This window comes from Rutidosis leptorrhynchoides, chromosome 4, assembly GCF_046630445.1.
Source record: "Rutidosis leptorrhynchoides isolate AG116_Rl617_1_P2 chromosome 4, CSIRO_AGI_Rlap_v1, whole genome shotgun sequence".
In the NCBI taxonomy this organism is placed as follows: domain Eukaryota; kingdom Viridiplantae; phylum Streptophyta; class Magnoliopsida; order Asterales; family Asteraceae; genus Rutidosis; species Rutidosis leptorrhynchoides.
The window spans coordinates 385,603,515-385,625,910 of NC_092336.1; the positions used below are offsets into that span (position 1 = coordinate 385,603,515).

At 35.9% G+C, this 22,396-nt stretch overlaps 1 protein-coding gene across 1 annotated transcript; it reads left to right on the forward strand.

Moving 5' to 3' along the window:
* The first annotated feature begins 1,245 nt into the window (after positions 1-1,245).
* Positions 1,246-5,738, forward strand: LOC139844010 (uncharacterized). The gene is made up of 8 exons (XM_071834205.1): positions 1,246-1,552; positions 2,697-2,806; positions 2,962-3,018; positions 3,145-3,444; positions 3,534-3,781; positions 3,895-4,201; positions 4,282-4,555; positions 5,283-5,738. Exons 1-8 carry the CDS (start codon positions 1,364-1,366, stop codon positions 5,535-5,537), a joined length of 1,740 nt encoding a protein of 579 aa, XP_071690306.1. The 5' UTR covers positions 1,246-1,363; the 3' UTR covers positions 5,538-5,738.
* Positions 5,739-22,396: the final 16,658 nt, after the last annotated feature.

Consider the following 22,396-nt stretch of genomic DNA (forward strand, 5'->3'; position numbering starts at 1 on the left):
CTAGTCTATTGGCCGTCAATCAGGTCTCCACTTACTCACATTCAGATAATGTCGTAGTCTAACCCACATGGTCCCCCCTTGAAGGACATGAAGATAGTCTGACCTGCAATCAAATCAAGCGTTATACTCAGCCTTGCCCAGATCTTTCAATTCAACTCCAGTCACTACGTTGAAGCATTATAGCGAGACCTTCGTTATCACTTGAGGTGCCCATTATGTGGTAAATGGAGGATATTAGGGGAAGCAGTGAGTGGAGATTCCCTTGCGGAGAGCCGGATGAGGGGAGACCCTCACTGGAGGGCGGGGATATCCCGACCCTACTATTATTATGCCTTTGCAATGTAACTTGGTTCAACTCTATTTGTGAAGTTTTCTCGTATGTGGGACTCTCTTTATTCTTGGGTAGATAATCAATCGTCTTTCATTTGGATAATGAGTTGTTTTTATAATAAGTCAAGTTAAGAATCATAATCGAACTGGAGGAGCTTGCATGGATGGCGACCTACTCCTTAGTTGAACCAGACTTTGCCACTCACCTTCATCCGAAAAAGAAAGAGACCGCACGAAAGCAGTTTTTCAGTCATGTGCAAAGCAAGTGAGGGCATTTTTATATCGTTTTTCATCTTTAGTTCATCTTCAACTTTTCTTATACAAATGTAAATTAGGGCATATTCGTGGTGAATATGATTGAAGTTCTTCATTCACCTTCATCGTGACCGTTTTAGCCTCTAGAACAATCTGGAACGAAATTGAAAAATGTAAAAGTGCAGAGTTGTTCACTTTCATCTAGTGAATGTGAGATGCTTGGTATCTTATTCGATTTAACGGACCATTTAACATCTGTTAACTTTAGGAACTGCACAAGCAAAATGAACAAATCACATGGACTGTAAGTGTAATGTTTTCAATTAAAAAAATGACAAATAATCAGTTTAACTGGTATAATAGGTAACCGGTCAGCTTTTGTTTACATTAGTACAGTTTTCAATTCAAAGTACATATCCTATTTTTTTAGATATATAAACTATATTGGAAAAAAAGAAAAGTGCTTGTATGACTACGCTATTTACATTAGCACACTTTTAATATTATTTATGGTTATATTTTAATGTTGACAAATTTATTTATTAATCTTTCATTTTACTACTGACTTATGTCCAGCCAAAGACCAAAGTACAATTGTTGGCTAAAGACGAGATCACAACAAACTCGATTAAGTCGATCAATTCTTTGTTAAAAGTCATCTAAGCATTATTATTATTACAAACTTTTCGTTGTATAAAAAAAATAAAACATACAAGTAACCACATCTGCTTCTCCATTTCTCTGCATTACTTACTACTCCTTACTCTCACTAACTGAAATGTCGTCTGAATCTCCGCCTCCAGTTGCCGCTGCTTCTCTATCTGCTGATCCGGTCACCGGTGAACTGCAGAATCAGAGTTCGGGTGTAAATTCTAGGGTTAAGTTGAAAATAGAACATCTAAATTGGGATCATTCATTTGTTCGTGAGTTGCCTGCCGATCCTCTTACCGATATCGTTTCTCGAGAGGTTAAATTTTTTATTAAGTATTAAATAAAGAGTATCATATGGCCTTAATATTTAATTTATATGTCATTTAGGAATTATGTTATTGAATGTATTTATTATGTAGCTTGTTGTAATTGATATTGATACTGATATAATATTTAAGTTGTAGTATGAGTTTATAATTTGTAATTAGGGCTTGATTGATATAATGACATAAAATAAAATTAGCACTCCTAATAGCAGAAATTGTTTTGAGTCAATGAAGTATTAATATTCTGATCTCAGATCAGCCTATAAATAGCCTTAGGACACACTCTTATTAGGAAGAAATCATGTGTACCTATCAGTGGCGGTGTGAATTTAGGATTTAGTCATAATGCATAATCTTCTTGTAATTAGTCAAGTCTGTTTGTTTTTTCGGTTTCAGTTTCAGTTCAGGGTTTAGGAATTAGTCATAGTGTACCTATTATTCATGCTAGTGTGACATAAACACTATGTCTTTTACTTTGCATGATGGTATCAGTTCATTACATGAAAGGAATAGTTATGCGTAAAGTGATCTCCCGTTTTTACAAATTTTCGCCTCACATTCTTGCCTCATTCACGAACCTTTTTGTTTTGTTTCCTTGGAGATTCTTCCTTAAATCGTAGTTTTGTATCTAGAGTTTTTGTCCGGCATTCAATTCAGCCAAAACAGAAAACAAAATCAGTCTTTCATAAATATAATTTATCCACACGTTTATACGGAGTATATAATATCGTGTCGTTCAAAAAACAAAAATATGTTTGTACATGTTTCATTTGGAATGTTCATGTATGGTTAACCCGCGATTCGATTAATTGAGAACCAGTTAATATCGATTCAACATTTTTTGAACCTAAACTGAAACCAAAAAATTAAGAACCAACTGACCATTTCTTAATTACTAATCACTGGGAAAGTAAAGAATAATACACAAATACAGATTAATATCTATGATAGATATTTGTTACATTATAAACACTTTGATCATTCTTTCACCAAACGATAAGCAAGTATATTGTTTACAGATATTCGTATGCTACGTATGTTTAATCGTTAGAAGATATGTTATTGCTCACAATTTGTATTCACACAGTATGTATTCGTAAATTTATTTTATATTTTGTGGTTGAATTTTTATAGGTACTTCATGCTTGTTATTCAAGAGTATTTCCATCTGCTGAAGTTGATAACCCTGTGTTAGTCGTTTGGTCACAGTCTGTTGCTGATATTATTGATTTAGATCCTAAAGAGTGAGTTATTTACCACATAATATATACATACAGAGATCACTTCTGCCAAGTCAATATAAGAAGTTTTCAAATATTTCATCTTTCTATACTGTTGTGTCCACCATTCTTTTATATACGACACTTGAATACACTCTAAGTTTCTATGTGTGTTGCAGATTTGAAAGACCCGACTTTCCATATCTGTTTTCGGGAGCAACTCCTTTAAAAGGAGGGTGAGTGGCATTCATTCACGTTAATATTTTAGAAAAATCTTTTTTTTTTTTTTTTTTTTTTTTTTTTTTTTTTTTTTTTTTTTTTTTTCAAGAAAAGGCTGATTTTAGCAGTTAATTGTGATTCAGATTGTCATATGCTCAATGTTATGGTGGGCATCAATTTGGAGTATGGGCTGACCAGTTGGGTGATGGTCGGGCAATCACACTCGGTGAGTTACTAAGCTCCAAGAACCAAAGATGGGAGCTTCAGTTGAAAGGTGCCGGGAAAACACCGTATAGCCGTTTTGCGGACGGTTTAGCCGTTTTACGTAGCAGCATTCGCGAATTTCTTTGTAGTGAAGCAATTCACAGTCTTGGTATACCAACCACTCGTGCACTTAGCCTTGTAATGACTGGAAAATTAGTGAGTCGTGACATGTTTTATGAGTAAGTTTTGCAAATTAGCAAATTTATTTCAGTTTTGATTTCGTGCAAATAACTCAGTTGTGTTTGTTGCCTTACCTTTTATGTTACAGTGGGAATCCAAAAGATGAGCCTGGCGCTATCGTGTGCCGTGTAGCACAATCGTTTTTGCGTTTTGGCTCATTCCAGATACATGCTAAAAGAGGAAAAGAGGATCTTGACATTGTGCGAATGTTGGCCGATTACACCATCAAACATCACTTTCCTCATTTAGAAAATATCAGCAAAAGTGATGATTTATCTTTCTCTACTGGTGAAGGAAACGACGATGTTGTGGATCTAACTTCTAACAAGTATGCAGGTGAATGTTATAAGAATTAATCGATTATTGTGAGTCTAAATATTGTCACTTATATATCCAAGTTATGTATGTGTGTGTGTGCACTTTAGTCTGATCTTGAATCCTTATATCAGCTTGGCTGGTAGAAGTTGCTGAACGGACTGCTTCCTTAATTGCAAAATGGCAGGGTGTTGGGTTCACCCACGGTGTGTTAAATACCGATAACATGAGCGTATTAGGGCTAACGATCGATTACGGCCCGTTTGGATTTCTTGACGCCTTTGATCCTAGTTTTACCCCAAACACAACCGATCTTCCAGGGAGAAGGTATTGCTTTGCAGAACAACCCGATATTGGGTCGTGGAATATAGGCCAATTTGCATTAGCTCTTTCAACTGCCCAGCTCATAAATAAGAAAGAACTCAATTATGCAATGGATAGGTATATAAACATTAGTTCGTGTTTGTTTGCAGAACACTTTAATCATGACAGTAACACTTTAATTTTATGTTTCATTGCAGATATGGTACTAAATTTATGGATGAGTATCAGGCCATAATGACTAAAAAAGTTGGCCTGCCCAGGTATAATAAAGAGCTTATTGGTGAGCTGCTGAACAACATGGCAGTTGACAAAGTTGATTACACGAACTTCTTCAGATTACTTTCCAACATTAAGACTGATCCCAATGTTCCTGATAAAGAATTGTTGGTTCCAATCAAGGCTGCTTTGCTAGATATTGGCAGAGAGCGTAAGGAGGCTTGGACCAGCTGGGTCAAACGTTATATTGCTGAGGTAGCATGACTTCTGAACTCGTATCAAAATTGACATGTGGCTTGTTTTTTTGTTAACTGTGGTAAAAATGGGCTGGTTCGTGACCGGGTCAAAATGGGGAATCTATAATTGTCCAGAAACTCTTCGTCGAATAAACTTAATTGTGGTTTTTTATATAAATATTGACAAACATAATATCAATATATACCAAATGCAAAAAGGTACAACTTCTCTTGAATTTCTACTATGGGCAATGTGGTATTAACTCACTCAGGAAAAGTAATCCACTTTCAAAAGGTTTTACTCAAGGTAAGCTACTAAATGCTTTTCCATTTTGGGTCAACAACTTTTGATTGTAGATTTATGTAATATTTTATCATGGGTACATTTGTGCTGCCTAAAAAGGTGATTTCTGCATTTGCGTCCACATTTCTATTTTAGCTGCACGAAGTAGAAAATTTTGGAAGGTTGTATCTTCTTAAAAGATAGAGAATACAATATTGCCCAGAATTGTAAATGGAATAATGGTTACTCTTTTATTGCACTCAACACTTGGAAAATTCCAATAATAAAAACAAACATTGTTTGGGTTAGAAATATCGGAGGTTTTCTGCATCAAACATATACTTTGGGCAACTTTTGACCCACTTTCTGTTTAGTTAGAGATAAAACATATCCCACATTTGACCCATTCCATGCTGAGGTTATTCAAGGCATTGTTTACATACAACTATCTGTTTACGTGCAGCTATCTGGTACCGGTGTTTCGGATGTGGAAAGGAAAGCTTCAATGAATTCTGTGAATCCTAAGTACGTTCTCAGGAACTATTTATGCCAGAGTGCAATAGATATGGCTGAACAAGGTGACTTTGAAGAGGTTAGGCGGTTACTAAAGGTAATGGAGAGACCGTACGATGAGCAACCTGATATGCAAAGATATGCTCGGTTGCCTCCTGCCTGGGCTTATCGTCCAGGTGTGTGCATGCTCTCGTGTTCCTCGTGAATGTTTTCCTCACAGAAAAAGAAAACTATATACTATATATAAGAGTGTAGCATGTGCATAATAGTAATAGTTATGTACTAATATGACATTGCCTTTTTGGGTTTACCTTTTTTGTTTCGTCATACTCAGAAATGAATACATCTGTTTCTGGGAAGTTGCTATCTGGCATAGTCTAAATGATACAGAAACTTTTAGTGAAAGTGGTACATTGTAATGATATGATTTCAGTTCTGTAGAAAAGTATAGCGTTCATCTTTGAGGTGTCTTATTTTTGTGGTGTGTTTGCTTTTGATGTGTTGAAATTTCTGAACCACGTCGTTTGGATTATTTTAGTTTGGTTTAGTTTGTTTCTAGCGTGATACCAAATCAGATCAAAATGGTCTTTATAGATGAAATGCCGCATCTGTTTTTTTTTCTAAATTATTCATGCCGCATCTATTATTCATGCCGCATCTTTGTATCACATATTCATTTGATAAAATAATATTTATAATAATAATACTAATTAAAAGTGGTATTATTTTGTAATAATAATAATTATTATTATTATTCTGTTAATAATAATAACCATATTTATATTTACTAATGATGATATTAATTATAATAAAATGATAGAGTTGTATTCCCTTGAAACCAAACATTTGCTTGAAATTCAATGGACCAATCAGAGCGCGACATGTGGCGCGACAATCACATGTGATTGGACAAAAAATTAAAAAAATTTTAAAATTTAAAAAAAAAAAAATTTCGAAAATTTTTTTTATGAATTTTTTTTTTTTTTTAAATTTAGCATGTCAAATTCAATCACATGTGATTGTAAAACCCAATCACATGTTATTGTGGAACTCAATCACATGTGATTCTGCATATCAAATCCAATCACATGTGATTAAAAAAAATTACAATTTTTTAAAAAAAATTTCAACCGGAAACATACTTTAATTTGGTGATTTGATCAAGTTTGTTAGCGTTTCGTGATCATTTCACTTTAATTCGGTGATTTAATCAAGTTTTGATCCAAAACTTGGTGTTTGAAGGTTTTAGCACAAATTTAGTGAAATTCGTTATTATTCGTCATTTTACTGAATTTTATTTTTCAATTACATGTGATTGGATTTGACATGCAACAATCACATGTGATTGAGTTTTACAATCACATGTGATTGGCATGCCCAATCACATGTGATTTACTGCATGTTAAATTTAATCACATGTGATTGAAAAAAAAATTAAAAAAAAAATTTCAAAAAAATTAAAAAAAAATCCGAAAAAAAAAATTTTTGAAATTTTTTTTTTCGAAATTATTTTTTTTTTAAATTTTTTTTCAATCACATGTGATTATCGCGACACGTGTCGCAATCTGATTGGTCCCTTGAATCTCAACTTAAAGTTTGGTCTCATTTGAATATTCCTCTAAAATGATAATTCTAATCATGATAATTTTAATAATAACGATACTTTTTAATGTTAACAGTAATAATAATATTTCGTAAAAATAATAATTCTATTCAAAATGATAATTTTTAATAATAATAATACTAAAATGATAATAATAATTATATTTTATAATAACAATGATATTTCTATTAAAATGATAATTTTAGTAAAAATGAATGTTTTAATATTAATAATACTTTTAATAATATTAATAATGATAAAAATAATGAAAACGATATTTTTATCTAAGTCAATATCTTACAATATTTTAATTTCATCATGATACTTATACTCATTATTTTCTAATCGATTTGTTTACTAACTTTTAGTCTTCTTTTATATCGCATTCATATTAATGATAATAATAGCAATTATAATAATTAGGTGATACTAATAAGTATTATAATAATATTAATGATAATACTAATAATTATAATAATAATAATAATTATTAGATAATAATAATAACGAAGATAATAACGACGATAGTAATAATAATCATTTTAACAATAATAATACTAAAATGAATAATAATTCAATTGGCTATATCTTTTAATCCATTCATCGAAACCATACGCTTTATAAATGAAAAAAATGTGATGACCCGGAAATTTTCGACCAAATTTAAACTTAATCTTTATATGATTTCGATACGATAAACAAAGTATGTAATGTTGAGTCTAGAAAATTTTTAAACGATGTTCATATATTCAGTTGACCTTCGACTGCTCTCGACGATTCACGAACAATTAATTGTAAATAGATATGTGTGTATGTATATATAAATAATAATTCGAAATATAATTTGAAGTATTATGAAGCGACCCGTCCTAATCCATAAGGACGAATACAATAACATATGATTACATCGCGAGGTAATTGACCTCTATATGATACATTTTACAAACATTGCATTCGTTTTTAAAAGACAAACTTTCATTTCATCGAAAGTTGACGGCATGCATACCCTTTCATAATATATCCAACTATAATTAATTTAATAATAATCTTGATGAAGTTAACGACTCGAATGCAACGTCTTTTGAAATATGTCATGAATGACTCCAAGTAATATCTCTAATACGAGCAAATGCACAGCGGAAGATTTCTTTCAAACCTGAGAATAAACATGCTTTCAAGTGTCAACCAAAAGGTTGGTGACTTCATTAGTTTATCATAAACAATCATTTTCAATAATATAATAGACCACAAGATACTCATAAATATACGTCCCATGCATAGAGACAAAAATCATTCATATGGATTGAACACCTGGTAACCGACCTTAACAAGATGCATATAGAATATCCCCATCATTCCGGAACTCCCTTCGGACATGATAAATTCGAAGTACTAAAGCATCCGGTACTTTGGATGGGGCTTGTTGGGCCCAATAGATCTATCTTTAGGATTCGCGTCAATTAGGGTGTCTGTTTCCTAATTCTTAGATTACCAGACTAAAAAGGAGCATATTCGGTTTAATAATCCAGCCATAGAATGTAGTTTTAAGTACTTGTGTCTATTTCGTAAAACAGTTATAAAAGCAGCGCATGTATTCTCAGTCCCAAAAATATATATTGCAAAAGCATTTAAAAAGGGAGCAAATGAAACTCACCATAATGTATTTTGTAGTAAAAATACATATGACGACATTGAACAATTGTAGGGTTGGTCTCGGATTCACGAACCTATATCAGTCATATATTAACACATATTATATTAATCAACTAAGTTTATAATGTATTAAGATTAATTTTTACATATATAATCATATTACTATCTATATTGTATAATATATCTATATAGTATGTATCATTTAATAAAAATAATATTTTGTTTAAAAAATATAAAACTATGTAATATTAGTATAGATATGTAATAATTATATTTTAGATAAATAATATTTGTTGTAATAATAATAATAATAATAATAATAGTAATAATAATAATAATAATAATAATAAGTTTAATAAAAATGATAATTTTATATCTTATGATAATTTTACTAAAAATGATAACTTTAATAAAAATGATAGTTTTTATGTAACACCCCGTTTTTCCCCGTACATGATTTATAGGTGTATTGTGTATGTACGACAGGCGTATGAAGGGTTCGATACATGTTTGGGTGTTAAAGTCTTGTATGCGAGAAAATGTGTCAGGCCACGTTGGGTGTCGCGGCGCGACAAAGGGAGCCGCGGCGCGGCCTTTCAAATAAATCCAGATCAGAAAGCTTGTTAACAAAGTCACCAGTTCGAGGCAATCGTCGCGGCGCGACGAATTAGGCCGCGGCGCGGCGAATGGTGTGAACTGGCACCAGATTCTTGTAAATTTAAATGAAGTTCAAGGGCAATTTGGTCTTTTCGCGTTTGAGCCAGATTTGAGGATTTAACCTCATCCATTCATTTCATTTCTCATTTTAATTTCCCTTTTCTTTTCATTTTTCCTCTCAAACTCAAACACCCATTTGATTTCAAAAGGATTTTTGGAAAGGAAGGATCGGGAGTTGATCCTTGGCGTAGTTGACAAGTGTGTTCTCCTCGTTCTTAGCTACACGGTGATACTAGTGGTAAGCTCTAACTCCGAAATTCATTTTCGTGTTCATCATTCAAGTTTAGGGCTTTTGATTGTATGATTCATAGGTGAAACCCATTTAGTTGTTAATTGAAGGTTAACACCAAGATTCGGGTTTTTTTGTTGTTAATGTCGGGTTTTGGGTTTGGTGTGCAAGTTCATGCTTGTAAGACTTGTAAATGGTGTATAATCACTAGTATTAGTGATTATTGAGGTTTTGGGGACATTTAGGGTTCTTGGAGTTGACTAATTTTGACTAGAGCCAAAATTAGGGTTTGGTGATGATTTTGACCCGATTGTTGATTTATTAAGGTTTATAAACTTAAAATGGATTAAGTTGAAGTATTAAACCGAGTTAAATGTGTTTTGGTGTCAAGACTTGTAAACGGTGAGATTTTGACTTAATGGGTCAAAATTAGGGTTTTGGTGTCAAAATGGGTGAGACATGTGTTTAACACTTGTGTTTGGGTTTACTTGGCATATTAGGACCATTTTCACCCGTGTTAGTAATTATTGGTTAGTTTGGGCGCGGTTTGTACTTGGAATTACATTTGGGTCGAATTTGCACTAAGTGTCAAATTGGGTTGGTTTGTAAATCCAATCTAAGTGTGTTGTTGAATTTGTGATAATGGAATAGGTACTTTCCATTGACGAGTTGCGGATTACTTGGTTGCATTCATCAAGGCTTAAGGTGAGTGTTAATATCCTATATGCATATGTATGTGTAGGATGGGTGCGGGTCGGGTGAAGTGGTTCTCGGTTATAGAGCTCACTTCACATATAGGTGGATTGATGGACTTGTGTGTAGGTCCAATTGGCACGGTTGTGCGTTTTGGTTGACCATCTTTGACGAGGTGCACACCTTGCATGTACTCTATCACATGGGCGTGTGATGTGGATTATATAACCCCAATGGCGAAGGGTTAATATTGTGAGTGGAATAATTATGCGTGTACGTATATAATGTATTTATTTGTGTAGTATGAATGTGGTATTGTCGCGGTGCTCAAGACACCACATTCTAAGTAACGAGTAGTAGTGTCGCGGTGTTTAAGACACTACTCATTGTTTGATTGGCATGTGGTATTGTCGCGGTGGTTAAGACACCACATTGTCATGGGAGTGGAATTGTCGCGGTGTTCAAGACACCACATTCTAAGTAACGAGTAGTAGTGTCGCGGTGTTTAAGACACTAATCATTGTTTGATTGGCATGTGGTATTGTCGCGGTGGTTAAGACACCACATTGTCATGGGAGTGGAATTGTCGCGGTGTTCAAGACACCACATTCTAAGTAACGAGTAGTAGTGTCGCGGTGTTTAAGACACTACTCATTGTTTGATTGGCATGTGGTATTGTCGCGGTGGTTAAGACACCACATTGTCATGGGAGTGGAATTGTCGCGGTGTTCAAGACACCACTCATTATTTTGATTGACGTGTGGATTCGTCGCGGTGTTTAAGACGCCACATTGTCATGGGGGTGAATTAGTCGCGGTGTTTAAGACATCACCCGGGGGATTAGTGATTACGCGGTGTTTAAGTAACTCTAATGGATGTTACGAACTCCGACGGTCTCTTACGAGTATCGTTCCCTTGTACGATTGGTTAACCATGGTTATTGTGTTGTAAGCGTAAGCAAATTATGTTATTCGAGAGATATATACATATATATACATATATATTGTATACATATAATGTTGTATTGTCGTGTTGTAGCTAACCCCCCGGGTGTAGCTTATTGGCATTGTTCACATCGTTGTTGGCAAACTTATATTTTGTTGATGTATCTTTAGCTCATTGCTTAGTGATCTTACGGTATGCTTAGACTAGCTTGCCTTTATGTTTGGATGCTCCGGTATGCGGTATTTGCTATTTTGTGGCGTGTCCATTTTATGCATATATATGTATGTAGTATATTCTCACTCACTAAGCGTTAGCTTACCCTCTCGTTGTTGATATTTTTATAGGTTCGCATGCTTGGCGGCTCGGGTAAGCTTGGGAATTAGAGATCTCGGCTAGGTTGCTTTAGAAGATCTTGCTTTTGGACTCGATTAGGATTTGGGTAGCGTAGTCCCAAATCACCATGCTCGATTTTGTGTAAACGTAACTAGTCGGGTCATAATGATTATAACCGGTTTACGATTTAATTAATGAACCATTGTATTAAGGAGTTTAAATCATTAATGTATGTTTTAAGTTCGATGAACTTACTTTGATAACAAATACGTTTTGGAATATGTGTAACGGGACCTAAAGTATTATTTAACGCGTATTAAAAGGAAAAATTTTTATGGGCCGGTTTTAATACGGGTTGGGTTGTTTCAAGTGGTATCAGAGCATGGTCTAAGGGATTTAGGTGACTTGAGATAGGTGCCTAGACTTAGACTTTTGTGTGTGCTTAATTTGTTGCGGGACTTGTAGGAGTACGGGTCGGAATGGGTTCTAGCTAGTGCCTTGTTTATAGGTTGACTAACGTTTATATTAGTAATGCGAATATTATTAATATGCTATTGTGATGTGATAATAATTCTCGCGTGTGTTTATATCGCGTAGAATTTTGTTTGTGTTTGCATATATCATCGAGCGAGACGGTTGTTGTACTAACGAGCCGATACAGCGTGTATGCGTAATAAGGACTTGCAAACCTTATTACGGGTGCAAATCGTGTTTAGCAAGTGATGTACGACAAATGTTTAGCAAGATGGGGCGGTGTTGTGCGTGTGATTTACACGTTCGTGGTCTAACCGCTTTGCATTCCTTAGAATGGCGACGGGAAATGGGATCGAGACGAACGACGCTGAGTTTAACGCTAGAGTTGCGGCCGCTGTTGCGGAGCAAATGAGTGCATTTCGAGAAGAAATGGATAGGAAGTATTCCGAATTTCGAAATGGTGGAGAAATGGAGCATTGTCTTAAGAGCTTCATGAGGACTAAACCTCCGATGTATGACGGGAAACCGGATCCTTTAGTAAGCACAACTTGGATCTCGGATGTTGAAGGGTGTTTTCGTACTATTGAATGCCCTCCCGAGAAAAATACAAGACTCGCTACTAGTTTATTGCGGGGTAGGGCGAAGGATTGGTTGGATGGTAAGATTGATCTTGTCGGTGGTGAGCCGTTTATGGCATTATCGTGGGACGATTTTAAGAAGGAATTCTTCGAGGAGTTCCGGACTTCGGCCGACTTGTCGGAATTGCGTGATGAGTTGCGAAACTTGCAACAGGGATCTATGGATTTGAATACTCTCAAGACGACCTTTATGGCGAAGACTCATTTTTGCCCGGAGTATTTAGGGAATGATCGGTTGTTGATGGAGGATTTCTATCGAACCTTGAATGATGACTTGAAGAATAAGATTAGCCGGGGTCACGCGAAATCGTTTGCGGAATTATTCGCCGTGGCTAGAGGTTTCGAGTCGTATTCACGATCAAAGAAGGGTGAACCTTCGAGCGAGAGAAGGGTTGTTTCGCATGGTGCTCCGAGTAAGAGGACTAAGGGTCCGAGTGTGAGCACGGGTGGTACACGGACGGGTATATTGGATTCTAGTGCGTCTAGATGTTACAATTGTGGCATAAGGGGTCACAAGTCGTGGGAATGTTCGGTACCAAAAGGCGATGGCATGGTGTGCTTCAGTTGCCAAGAAGAAGGACATCGTAAGTCGGAATGTCCCAAGTTAGCGGGGACGGGGCCGGCAAGGAGACGTTAAGGTACGTTTCGTTTTAATAAATATGTCTTTTGATTATTTATTAAGTGCCGTTTGAAGTTGAGTTTATTAAATGCATTGTGTTGTGCATGTTATTGATATGGGTGACGTTCCTAATGGAAGTACCCTATGACGACGTTTTGATTGACGGGCGAAGGGCGTAAGACTTGGTGTAACCAAGCATTCCTTGATATTTGTAAAATGTTTCTACCAAGCCATGGAAATGAGTTGGTGTTCGGTTGTTAAGCGCGTGTTCGCTTTTGTGTTGAGGTCGATGAACCGTGAGGTTCGACGGGTGGGCTGAAACCCTTGAGATCGAGTGTTTTGAATCTCGATGTATGTTGGTAATGGAGTCTTTATGACGCGACATTAGGTGCCTCTTTTATACCTACTAGCGTGGTGTTCGACTCCGATTATGTTGCGGTTACATTGTACTTAGGGTACCGAAGTGAAATCCTTAGGTACATGAGTGACTAGGTGTAATTTGACAAACTAAAGCAATTGGATGATTGCGAAGGTATGGTTTGTGTAATCGTGGTACACTTTTTGCTCGAAGTGTTTAAGGATTGATTGAAATCCTTTGTGTGCTCAAGGCTGGAGCAAGATATGGTGACGGGTCGTGTGAGCCCAATCTTTGTAAAGTCTACCTTAAGTAGCATTGTACGGTTCTTGTGGATATGGGACGTAGTTCCAAATGGGGGAGTTACACTCCCGCACGAGGAAGTTTTAGTGTGAGATTTCGGATGATGCTTTTGGTAGATCCGGAAAATATTGTCGAGACCTGATTTTGGTCGATTTGTGGTAGATTACAATTTTGGATAAATTGTACTTATGGTTTGGATTTGAATTATCACCGAGGTGGTAATGTGGTAAATCTCGATTGAGAGATAATGGACGTGTTTGGCGAGCAAGGTGAAATCCTTCGGTTAAGGGAGGTGTGTGTCGGATTCTCTTCTAGAGAATAATTGTTTTGTGCCTATGTTTGATATAGGTGGTTCTTGCTCGTGTATGTGAATGGTTAGTGGTATCCGTTAGGATTCACTATGGCGTAGCAGAGCGCGATGTTACGCTACTCGTCGTTCGAGGCCAAAAGGGCGTTGATTGATGAAGCATGACTTTCGGGTCCGCTGACTTCATCATGGTATTGGTGATTGATGAAGCATGACCTTTAGGGTCCGCTGACTTCATCATGGGAGTATGCGATTGGTGGAGCATGACCTTCGGGGTCCGCTGATTTCATCATGAGCGAGGTGTTATATCGGTGAAGCATGAATTTTGGAGTCCGCTGACTTCATCCGGTGTTGAGATTGGTGAAGCATGACCCTCGGGGTCCGCTGACTTCATCATGGGATTATTGATTGGTGAAGCATGATATTCGGGTTCGCTGACTTCATCATGGTAGTGAATCTCGTGTAGTTCGGATTCACTAAGGCGCGTGTGTTTTCGGCCAGCCTTCGTGTTGTGTGATCTGTCGGTTGTTTTATACACCGATGGTGGGGTCGTAAGGACCGTGATGTTGATCTGTTGGTTGTTTTATACACCAATGGTGGGGTCGTAAGGACCGTGTTGTGTGATCGATCGGGTGTTTTTATACGCCGATGGTGGGGTCGCGAGGACCATGTGGTATGATTAGTGATGCGATAGCCGTGTTTCGCTCACGTGTTGTTACGGGTGTGACGATAGTCGATTTTGTACACCTTTGGATTTGGCGTTTTCATAGTCGTTTTGGGCGCTATCGGTTTTAGCCTTTTGATTATGATGTTACGGTAGTTGCGTATTGATCGTATTGCGCACTACAAGGGATGTTTAGTGATTGGTGTTATCCGTCAGGATTCGTTGGTTCGGTCTTCATCGTTTCGGATTGTTGACCTTAGGTTGAGACTTGGTTGCTTTTAGCGTTGTACTCGGTAAGGGTACGCTAAGGGGTTGATATCTCTGTACGAGATTGGTTGAGTTTTCCCGATGTTAGGGAATGAGCATGGTTTTAGTGCTCGGATTGTGGATTTGATAAATCGCGGGTGACGATTTAGTTGTTAAAGGCAATTCAGTGGGAAGAATTGCTTAGGAAAGTCGGTTTGGACTTATGTTTGAGGACCGTGAAGTGTGGTCCGTTTGGTTAAATGACAAGGATCACGAGGACGTGATCGAGTCTAAGTGGGGGAGAGTTGTAACACCCCGTTTTTCCCCGTACATGATTTATAGGTGTATTGTGTATGTACGACAGGCGTATGAAGGGTTCGATACATGTTTGGGTGTTAAAGTCTTGTATGCGAGAAAATGTGTCAGGCCACGTTGGGTGTCGCGGCGCGACAAAGGGAGCCGCGGCGCGGCGTTTCAAATAAATCCAGATCAGAAAGCTTGTTAACAAAGTCACCAGTTCGAGGCAATCGTCGCGGCGCGACGAATTAGGCCGCGGCGCGGCGAATGGTGTGAACTGGCACCATATTCTTGTAAATTTAAATGAAGTTCAAGGGCAATTTGGTCTTTTCGCGTTTGAGCCAGATTTGAGGATTTAACCTCATCCATTCATTTCATTTCTCATTTTAATTTCCCTTTTCTTTTCATTTTTCCTCTCAAACTCAAACACCCATTTGATTTCAAAAGGATTTTTGGAAAGGAAGGATCGGGAGTTGATCCTTGGCGTAGTTGACAAGTGTGTTCTCCTCGTTCTTAGCTACACAGTGATACTAGTGGTAAGCTCTAACTCCGAAATTCATTTTCGTGTTCATCATTCAAGTTTAGGGCTTTTGATTGTATGATTCATAGGTGAAACCCATTTAGTTGTTAATTGAAGGTTAACACCAAGATTCGGGTTTTTTTGTTGTTAATGTCGGGTTTTGGGTTTGGTGTGCAAGTTCATGCTTGTAAGACTTGTAAATGGTGTATAATCACTAGTATTAGTGATTATTGAGGTTTTGGGGACATTTAGGGTTCTTGGAGTTGACTAATTTTGACTAGAGCCAAAATTAGGGTTTGGTGATGATTTTGACCCGATTGTTGATTTATTAAGGTTTATAAACTTAAAATGGATTAAGTTGAAGTATTAAACCGAGTTAAATGTGTTTTGGTGTCAAGACTTGTAAAAGGTGAGATTTTGACTTAATGGGTCAAAATTAGGGTTTTGGTGTCAAAATGGGTGAGACATGTGTTTAACACTTGTGTTTGGGTTTACTTGGCATATTAGGACCATTTTCACCGGTGTTAGTAATTATTGGTTAGTTTGGGCGCGGTTTGTACTTGGAATTACATTTGGGTCGAATTTGCACTAAGTGTCAAATTGGGTTGGTTTGTAAATCCAATCTAAGTGTGTTGTTGAATTTGTGATAATGGAATAGGTACTTTCCATTGACGAGTTGCGGATTACTTGGTTGCATTCATCAAGGCTTAAGGTGAGTGTTAATATCCTATATGCATATGTATGTGTAGGATGGGTACGGGTCGGGTGAAGTGGTTCTCGGTTATAGATCTCACTTCACATATAGGTGGATTGATGGACTTGTGTGTAGGTCCAATTGGCACGGTTGTGCGTTTTGGTTGACCATCTTTGACGAGGTGCACACCTTGCGTGTACTCTATCACATGGGCGTGTGATGTGGATTATATAACCCCAATGGCGAAGGGTTAATATTGTGAGTGGAATAATTATGCGTGTACGTATATAATGTATTTATTTGTGTAGTATGAATGTGGTATTGTCGCGGTGTTCAAGACACCACATTCTAAGTAACGAGTAGTAGTGTCGCGGTGTTTAAGACACTACTCATTGTTTGATTGGCATGTGGTATTGTCGCGGTGGTTAAGACACCACATTGTCATGGGAGTGGAATTGTCGCGGTGTTCAAGACACAACATTCTAAGTAACGAGTAGTAGTGTCGCGGTGTTTAAGACACTACTCATTGTTTGATTGGCATGTGGTATTGTCGCGGTGGTTAAGACACCACATTGTCATGGGAGTGGAATTGTCGCGGTGTTCAAGACACCACATTCTAAGTAACGAGTAGTAGTGTCGCGGTGTTTAAGACACTACTCATTGTTTGATTGGCATGTGGTATTGTCGCGGTGGTTAAGACACCACATTGTCATGGGAGTGGAATTGTCGCGGTGTTCAAGACACCACTCATTATTTTGATTGACGTGTGGATTCGTCGCGGTGTTTAAGATGCCACATTGTCATGGGGGTGAATTAGTCGCGGTGTTTAAGACATCACCCGGGGGATTAGTGATTACGCGGTGTTTAAGTAACGCTAATGGATGTTACGAACTCCGACGGTCTCTTACGAGTATCGTTCCCTTGTACGATTGGTTAACCATGGTTATTGTGTTGTAAGCGTAAGAAAATTATGTTATTCGAGAGATATATACATATATATACATATATATTGTATACATATAATGTTGTATTGTCGTGTTGTAGCTAACCCCCCGGGTGTAGCTTATTGGCATTGTTCACATCGTTTTTTGGCAAACTTATATTTTGTTGATGTATCTTTAGCTCATTGCTTAGTGATCTTACGGTATGCTTAGACTAGCTTGCCTTTATGTTTGGATGCTCCGGTATGCGGTATTTGCTATTTTGTGGCGTGTCCATTTTATGCATATATATGTATGTAGTATATTCTCACTCACTAAGCGTTAGCTTACCCTCTCGTTGTTGATATTTTTATAGGTTCGCATGCTTGGCGGCTCGGGTAAGCTTGGGAATTAGAGATCTCGGCTAGGTTGCTTTAGAAGATCTTGCTTTTGGACTCGATTAGGATTTGGGTAGCGTAGTCCCAAATCACCATGCTCGGTTTTGTGTAAACGTAACTAGTCGGGTCATAATGATTATAACCGGTTTACGATTTAATTAATGAACCATTGTATTAAGGAGTTTAAATCATTAATGTATGTTTTAAGTTCGATGAACTTACTTTGATAACAAATACGTTTTGGAATATGTGTAACGGGACCTAAAGTATTATTTAACGCGTATTAAAAGGAAAAATTTTTATGGGCCGGTTTTAATACGGGTTGGGTTGTTTCATTTTAAATAAAAAAAATAATGGTAATTTTAATGATAATACTAGTAATAAAATGTTATATGTTAATACCAATAATAATAATAATAATAATAATAATAATAATAATAATAATAATAATAATAATAATAATAATAATAATAATAATAATAAGTATACTACCTCAAAGAAGTAGTCCTTAAAAAAATGCCCAAGTCCGGGTTTGAACCCGCGACGTCCCACTAACCCGATAACATCCTTAAACCATTCCTCCCTTTCAACTTTCCTGATTAAAATCAGAACTTAATTATATTTAACTTCGTATTAACTGGTTCCCTTTTTCTTCTTCTTCTTTAAAAAAAAATATGCAAGAGTCCGGGCTTGAACCCACGACCTCTCGTTTCCTGACTACACCCCTATCCATTCCTCCATCTTTATATTTCCGTTTCAATAACACAGACTAATATACAGATCTCGTATATCTAATTGTCTTTCTTCTTATTCTTCATAAGCAAAACATTATCATCACATGATCTAGCTTCCATCATCATCATCATTATCATCCTTTTCATCTTCATTCAAATTATCATAATCATAATCACAGTCATTCATCATTTAACAAAACCGCATCATCAATATCATAACAACATCATCTTATCATCGTTATTATATATGTTACCATTATTCTTCACATATCACGTATCATGTATCATCACCTAGACACCATCACATCGTCTACCATGTACCATCATCATCATCATCATCATAATACACATATCATTTAACCTAATTATTCCTAACCGAATCACCATTAACATATATCATTATGATCATGTGATCATCATTATTCTTAATCATCTTGTGATCATCATAAACACCATCATCATTTTCTCAATATTAATAAAACAGAAAAGTACTACGAGTAGTAGATATCCTCGTTTCAGTCTTACAAAGGAACAGTTGTTGGGTCATGGCCTAATATGTAAATGAAAGGATCCGAAACTAATCATCCGGACGTTGTCCATATTGATTACAAACGAATTACAATAGTTGATAACATTGCGAGGTGCTTGCCCTCTATATGATACATCTTACAAACGTTGCATTTATTCTTAAAAGGCAATCTATAGTTACATCCATAATTGACATATTCGCCTGACATTTCATAATATTCAAATGACCTAAACCGCCATTTACTTAATAATAGTCTCTATGAACTTCAATGACTCGAATGCAACGCCTTATGATATAAGTCCTTAATGGCCTCAAGTAGTATCCTTAGTACGAGATAATGCACAGCGGAAGACTTAATTCATACCTGAGAATAACATGCTTTAAAATGTCAACATAAAGTTGGTGAGATATAGGTTTAATGTCGACAGCGATATAAATATAGACCACAAGATTTCATATATAAACATTTTAATAAAAATATTCTAAGTGGTTGAGCACTTGGTAACCATACTTAACAATTAATCACGTCGCATATTCCCTTTAATATGAAATCTTACTACACTGTACCAAGTGTAGTCACGAAACGAAGTACTGTGCAACCGTTGAATACTGGTCGTCCAGTCCGGTTGGGGTTGTCAGGCCCGATAGATCTATCAACAGGATTCGCGTTTACAATACCGCTGTAAATATTAGTTACCAAGCTACAGGGAAGTATGCCAGTGGTACAACTCAACGTAGAATATATTTTTCAGTTACTTGTGTCCATAACGTAAAACATAAAATACATGTATTCTCATCCCGAAATATTTAGAGTTTAAAAGTGGGACTATATACTCACTTTCGTCTTGAAGATATATATAATTTGACTTGGTCTCCGGTTGATATCACGAACCTATCCATATATAATATATCAATACCTTTTCTTTTTAAACAAACGTCACATATATATACTTGTTATACTTTTAATACTTTGAATAATTCCTTAGTCCGTAGTTAGCAGCTCGTTGTTAGTAATTCAATTTTAATGGTTCATTTTTAGATGTTTAATATACCCGCAATGAAATAAATAAAACCCCCAACGAAATAAATAAAACCCCATCGTATATGTATTGGTCAAGATTAATCTTGACCCACGGTACCGATGTTGTCAAATGACGTGTTGCGTACATAAAGTACCGGTGTTGTCAAATGACGTGTTGCGTACAAACATGGGATCTTATGATTAATCTTCTCGTGTTGTTTACGGGTGATCCTGAACCATATAAAATTGAATTATAAGTACATATATATAAAATATCATGTTATCTTAGAAATATGTGATTTATTTAATTTTTCCCAATTAATCCCGAAGTTAAACAAGTCTAGGATAACCAATTTTGTTTCGGTCATAGTTTCTTCGTTACAAATCCGTTTTCGTTGATTCAACTTGCCATCTCCTTGGATCGAGTCCCTCTTTAAGACTATGAACTGAAAATACCTTGGTTTGTATTCAAAATCACACGGCATAGGTGAAACTTTAGTGAAACTTATGAAGTTAAACATTTTTGTTACAAAAAAATAACACTTAATGACCATTTTTCTAAAAATACTTATACTTTGAATTAAATCATGAAATTTTTATGTGTTAACATATTTATAGTAAAAATCATTTTTCCAGAACATAAACCTCCAATTCAAAGTTTAAGATAGTTTTTAATTATCCAACCCAAAACAGTCCCCGGTTACACTCCGACGTCGTAAAAACAGTTTTTAAGATATTCTTTGAAAAACCAAGTTATACCTTGTTAAGTTAGCATATATTTAAGTTATATTACAGGTCTTGAAGTATTTTAAAAGTTAAGTTAGAAGGATCTATTTAGTTTGCAAACAAGTTTGAAAACTTTCAAACTATGTTCTTGTTGTTAAAATTGTATACCACAAAATATGATAGCTATATATATATATGAATCGAATAAGGTTATGAACATAGATACTACCTCAAGTTCCTTGGACAAGGTTGCTGTAAAAGAGGAGTAAAAAGCTAGAACCAAAAGGGTGATGGAATTGGATGAAAGATTGGAAGTAAGTTTGTGTTCTTGGAAGGTTTTCTTGAAGTGTTTTTGTATGGTTTTCTTATGGTGTTTAAGTAAGGTTTTTGAAGCTAAATGATGGGGAAAATGCTTGGAGATGATCAAGTATGAAGTTAAGAGTATTTTGAGAGAGAAATGGAAGTGTAAGTATGAGAAAATGGGGTGAAGAAATGGTGTGCATGCATAAAAACGTTTTTAGGTTATAAAGGAATAAAAAAGATACCTAACTTTGTTTTCTTGCTAAATAATTCATGCTACTTGACAAATGGTTGGTTCCACATGTTTCTTAATCATTTAAGGCTGCTAAGGAGCAGATTTTTATTGGTATATACCAATAGTAAATACATCTAGAAGCTGCGTATGATACGGGTACATATACCCTAGGTATACGTATAGAAATCTTTGAGAAAACGGAACGAGGATTCAAATATAGCTATCTTTTGTAAATATACTTATATTGTTTTATGTATTTAAGTCTTTAAAAGTGATTAAATACATTACTTATACGATATATGTATAAACATTATAGGTCATAAGTATTTAAGTCAAATAACGTTACGTATGGTTATCGTTTTGAAAACTTAAGTTAGTAGTTTCAAAATATACTTATAACTTATTGTTATTAATACAAAATGAGATATTAAAACATTCTTAGATCATGTTAAATATGTATATATACATATATATACACAAACGTATAATTATCATATATTGTATAGTTCGTGATATCATCGGTCAAACTAGACGGTCAAACGTTGTGTAAAACTCTTTTCGAAAACATAAGTCTCAACAATTTGGATTGCTTATCATGTTGGTAAGGTTTAATTTATGTAAATATTAATCTTATAAGTATAGAACGATCGAAAAAGTGCGGGTCAACTTTAGGGTTTTTGCTTATCGTGTCGGAACCATATAGAGATTAGAGTTTAAATTTGGTCGGAAATTTCCGGGTCGTTACAGTACCCACCCGTTAAAGAAATTTCGTCCTCGAAATTTGGTAGAGGTTGTCATAAATAACAATAGGAATGTTTTCATGACGAATATGAGGTAATAATGAAATTTTATCATTATTGAAAGATTTAGATAAAACGATTCGGTTATGTGAGACGCACGAGCGAAGCTAT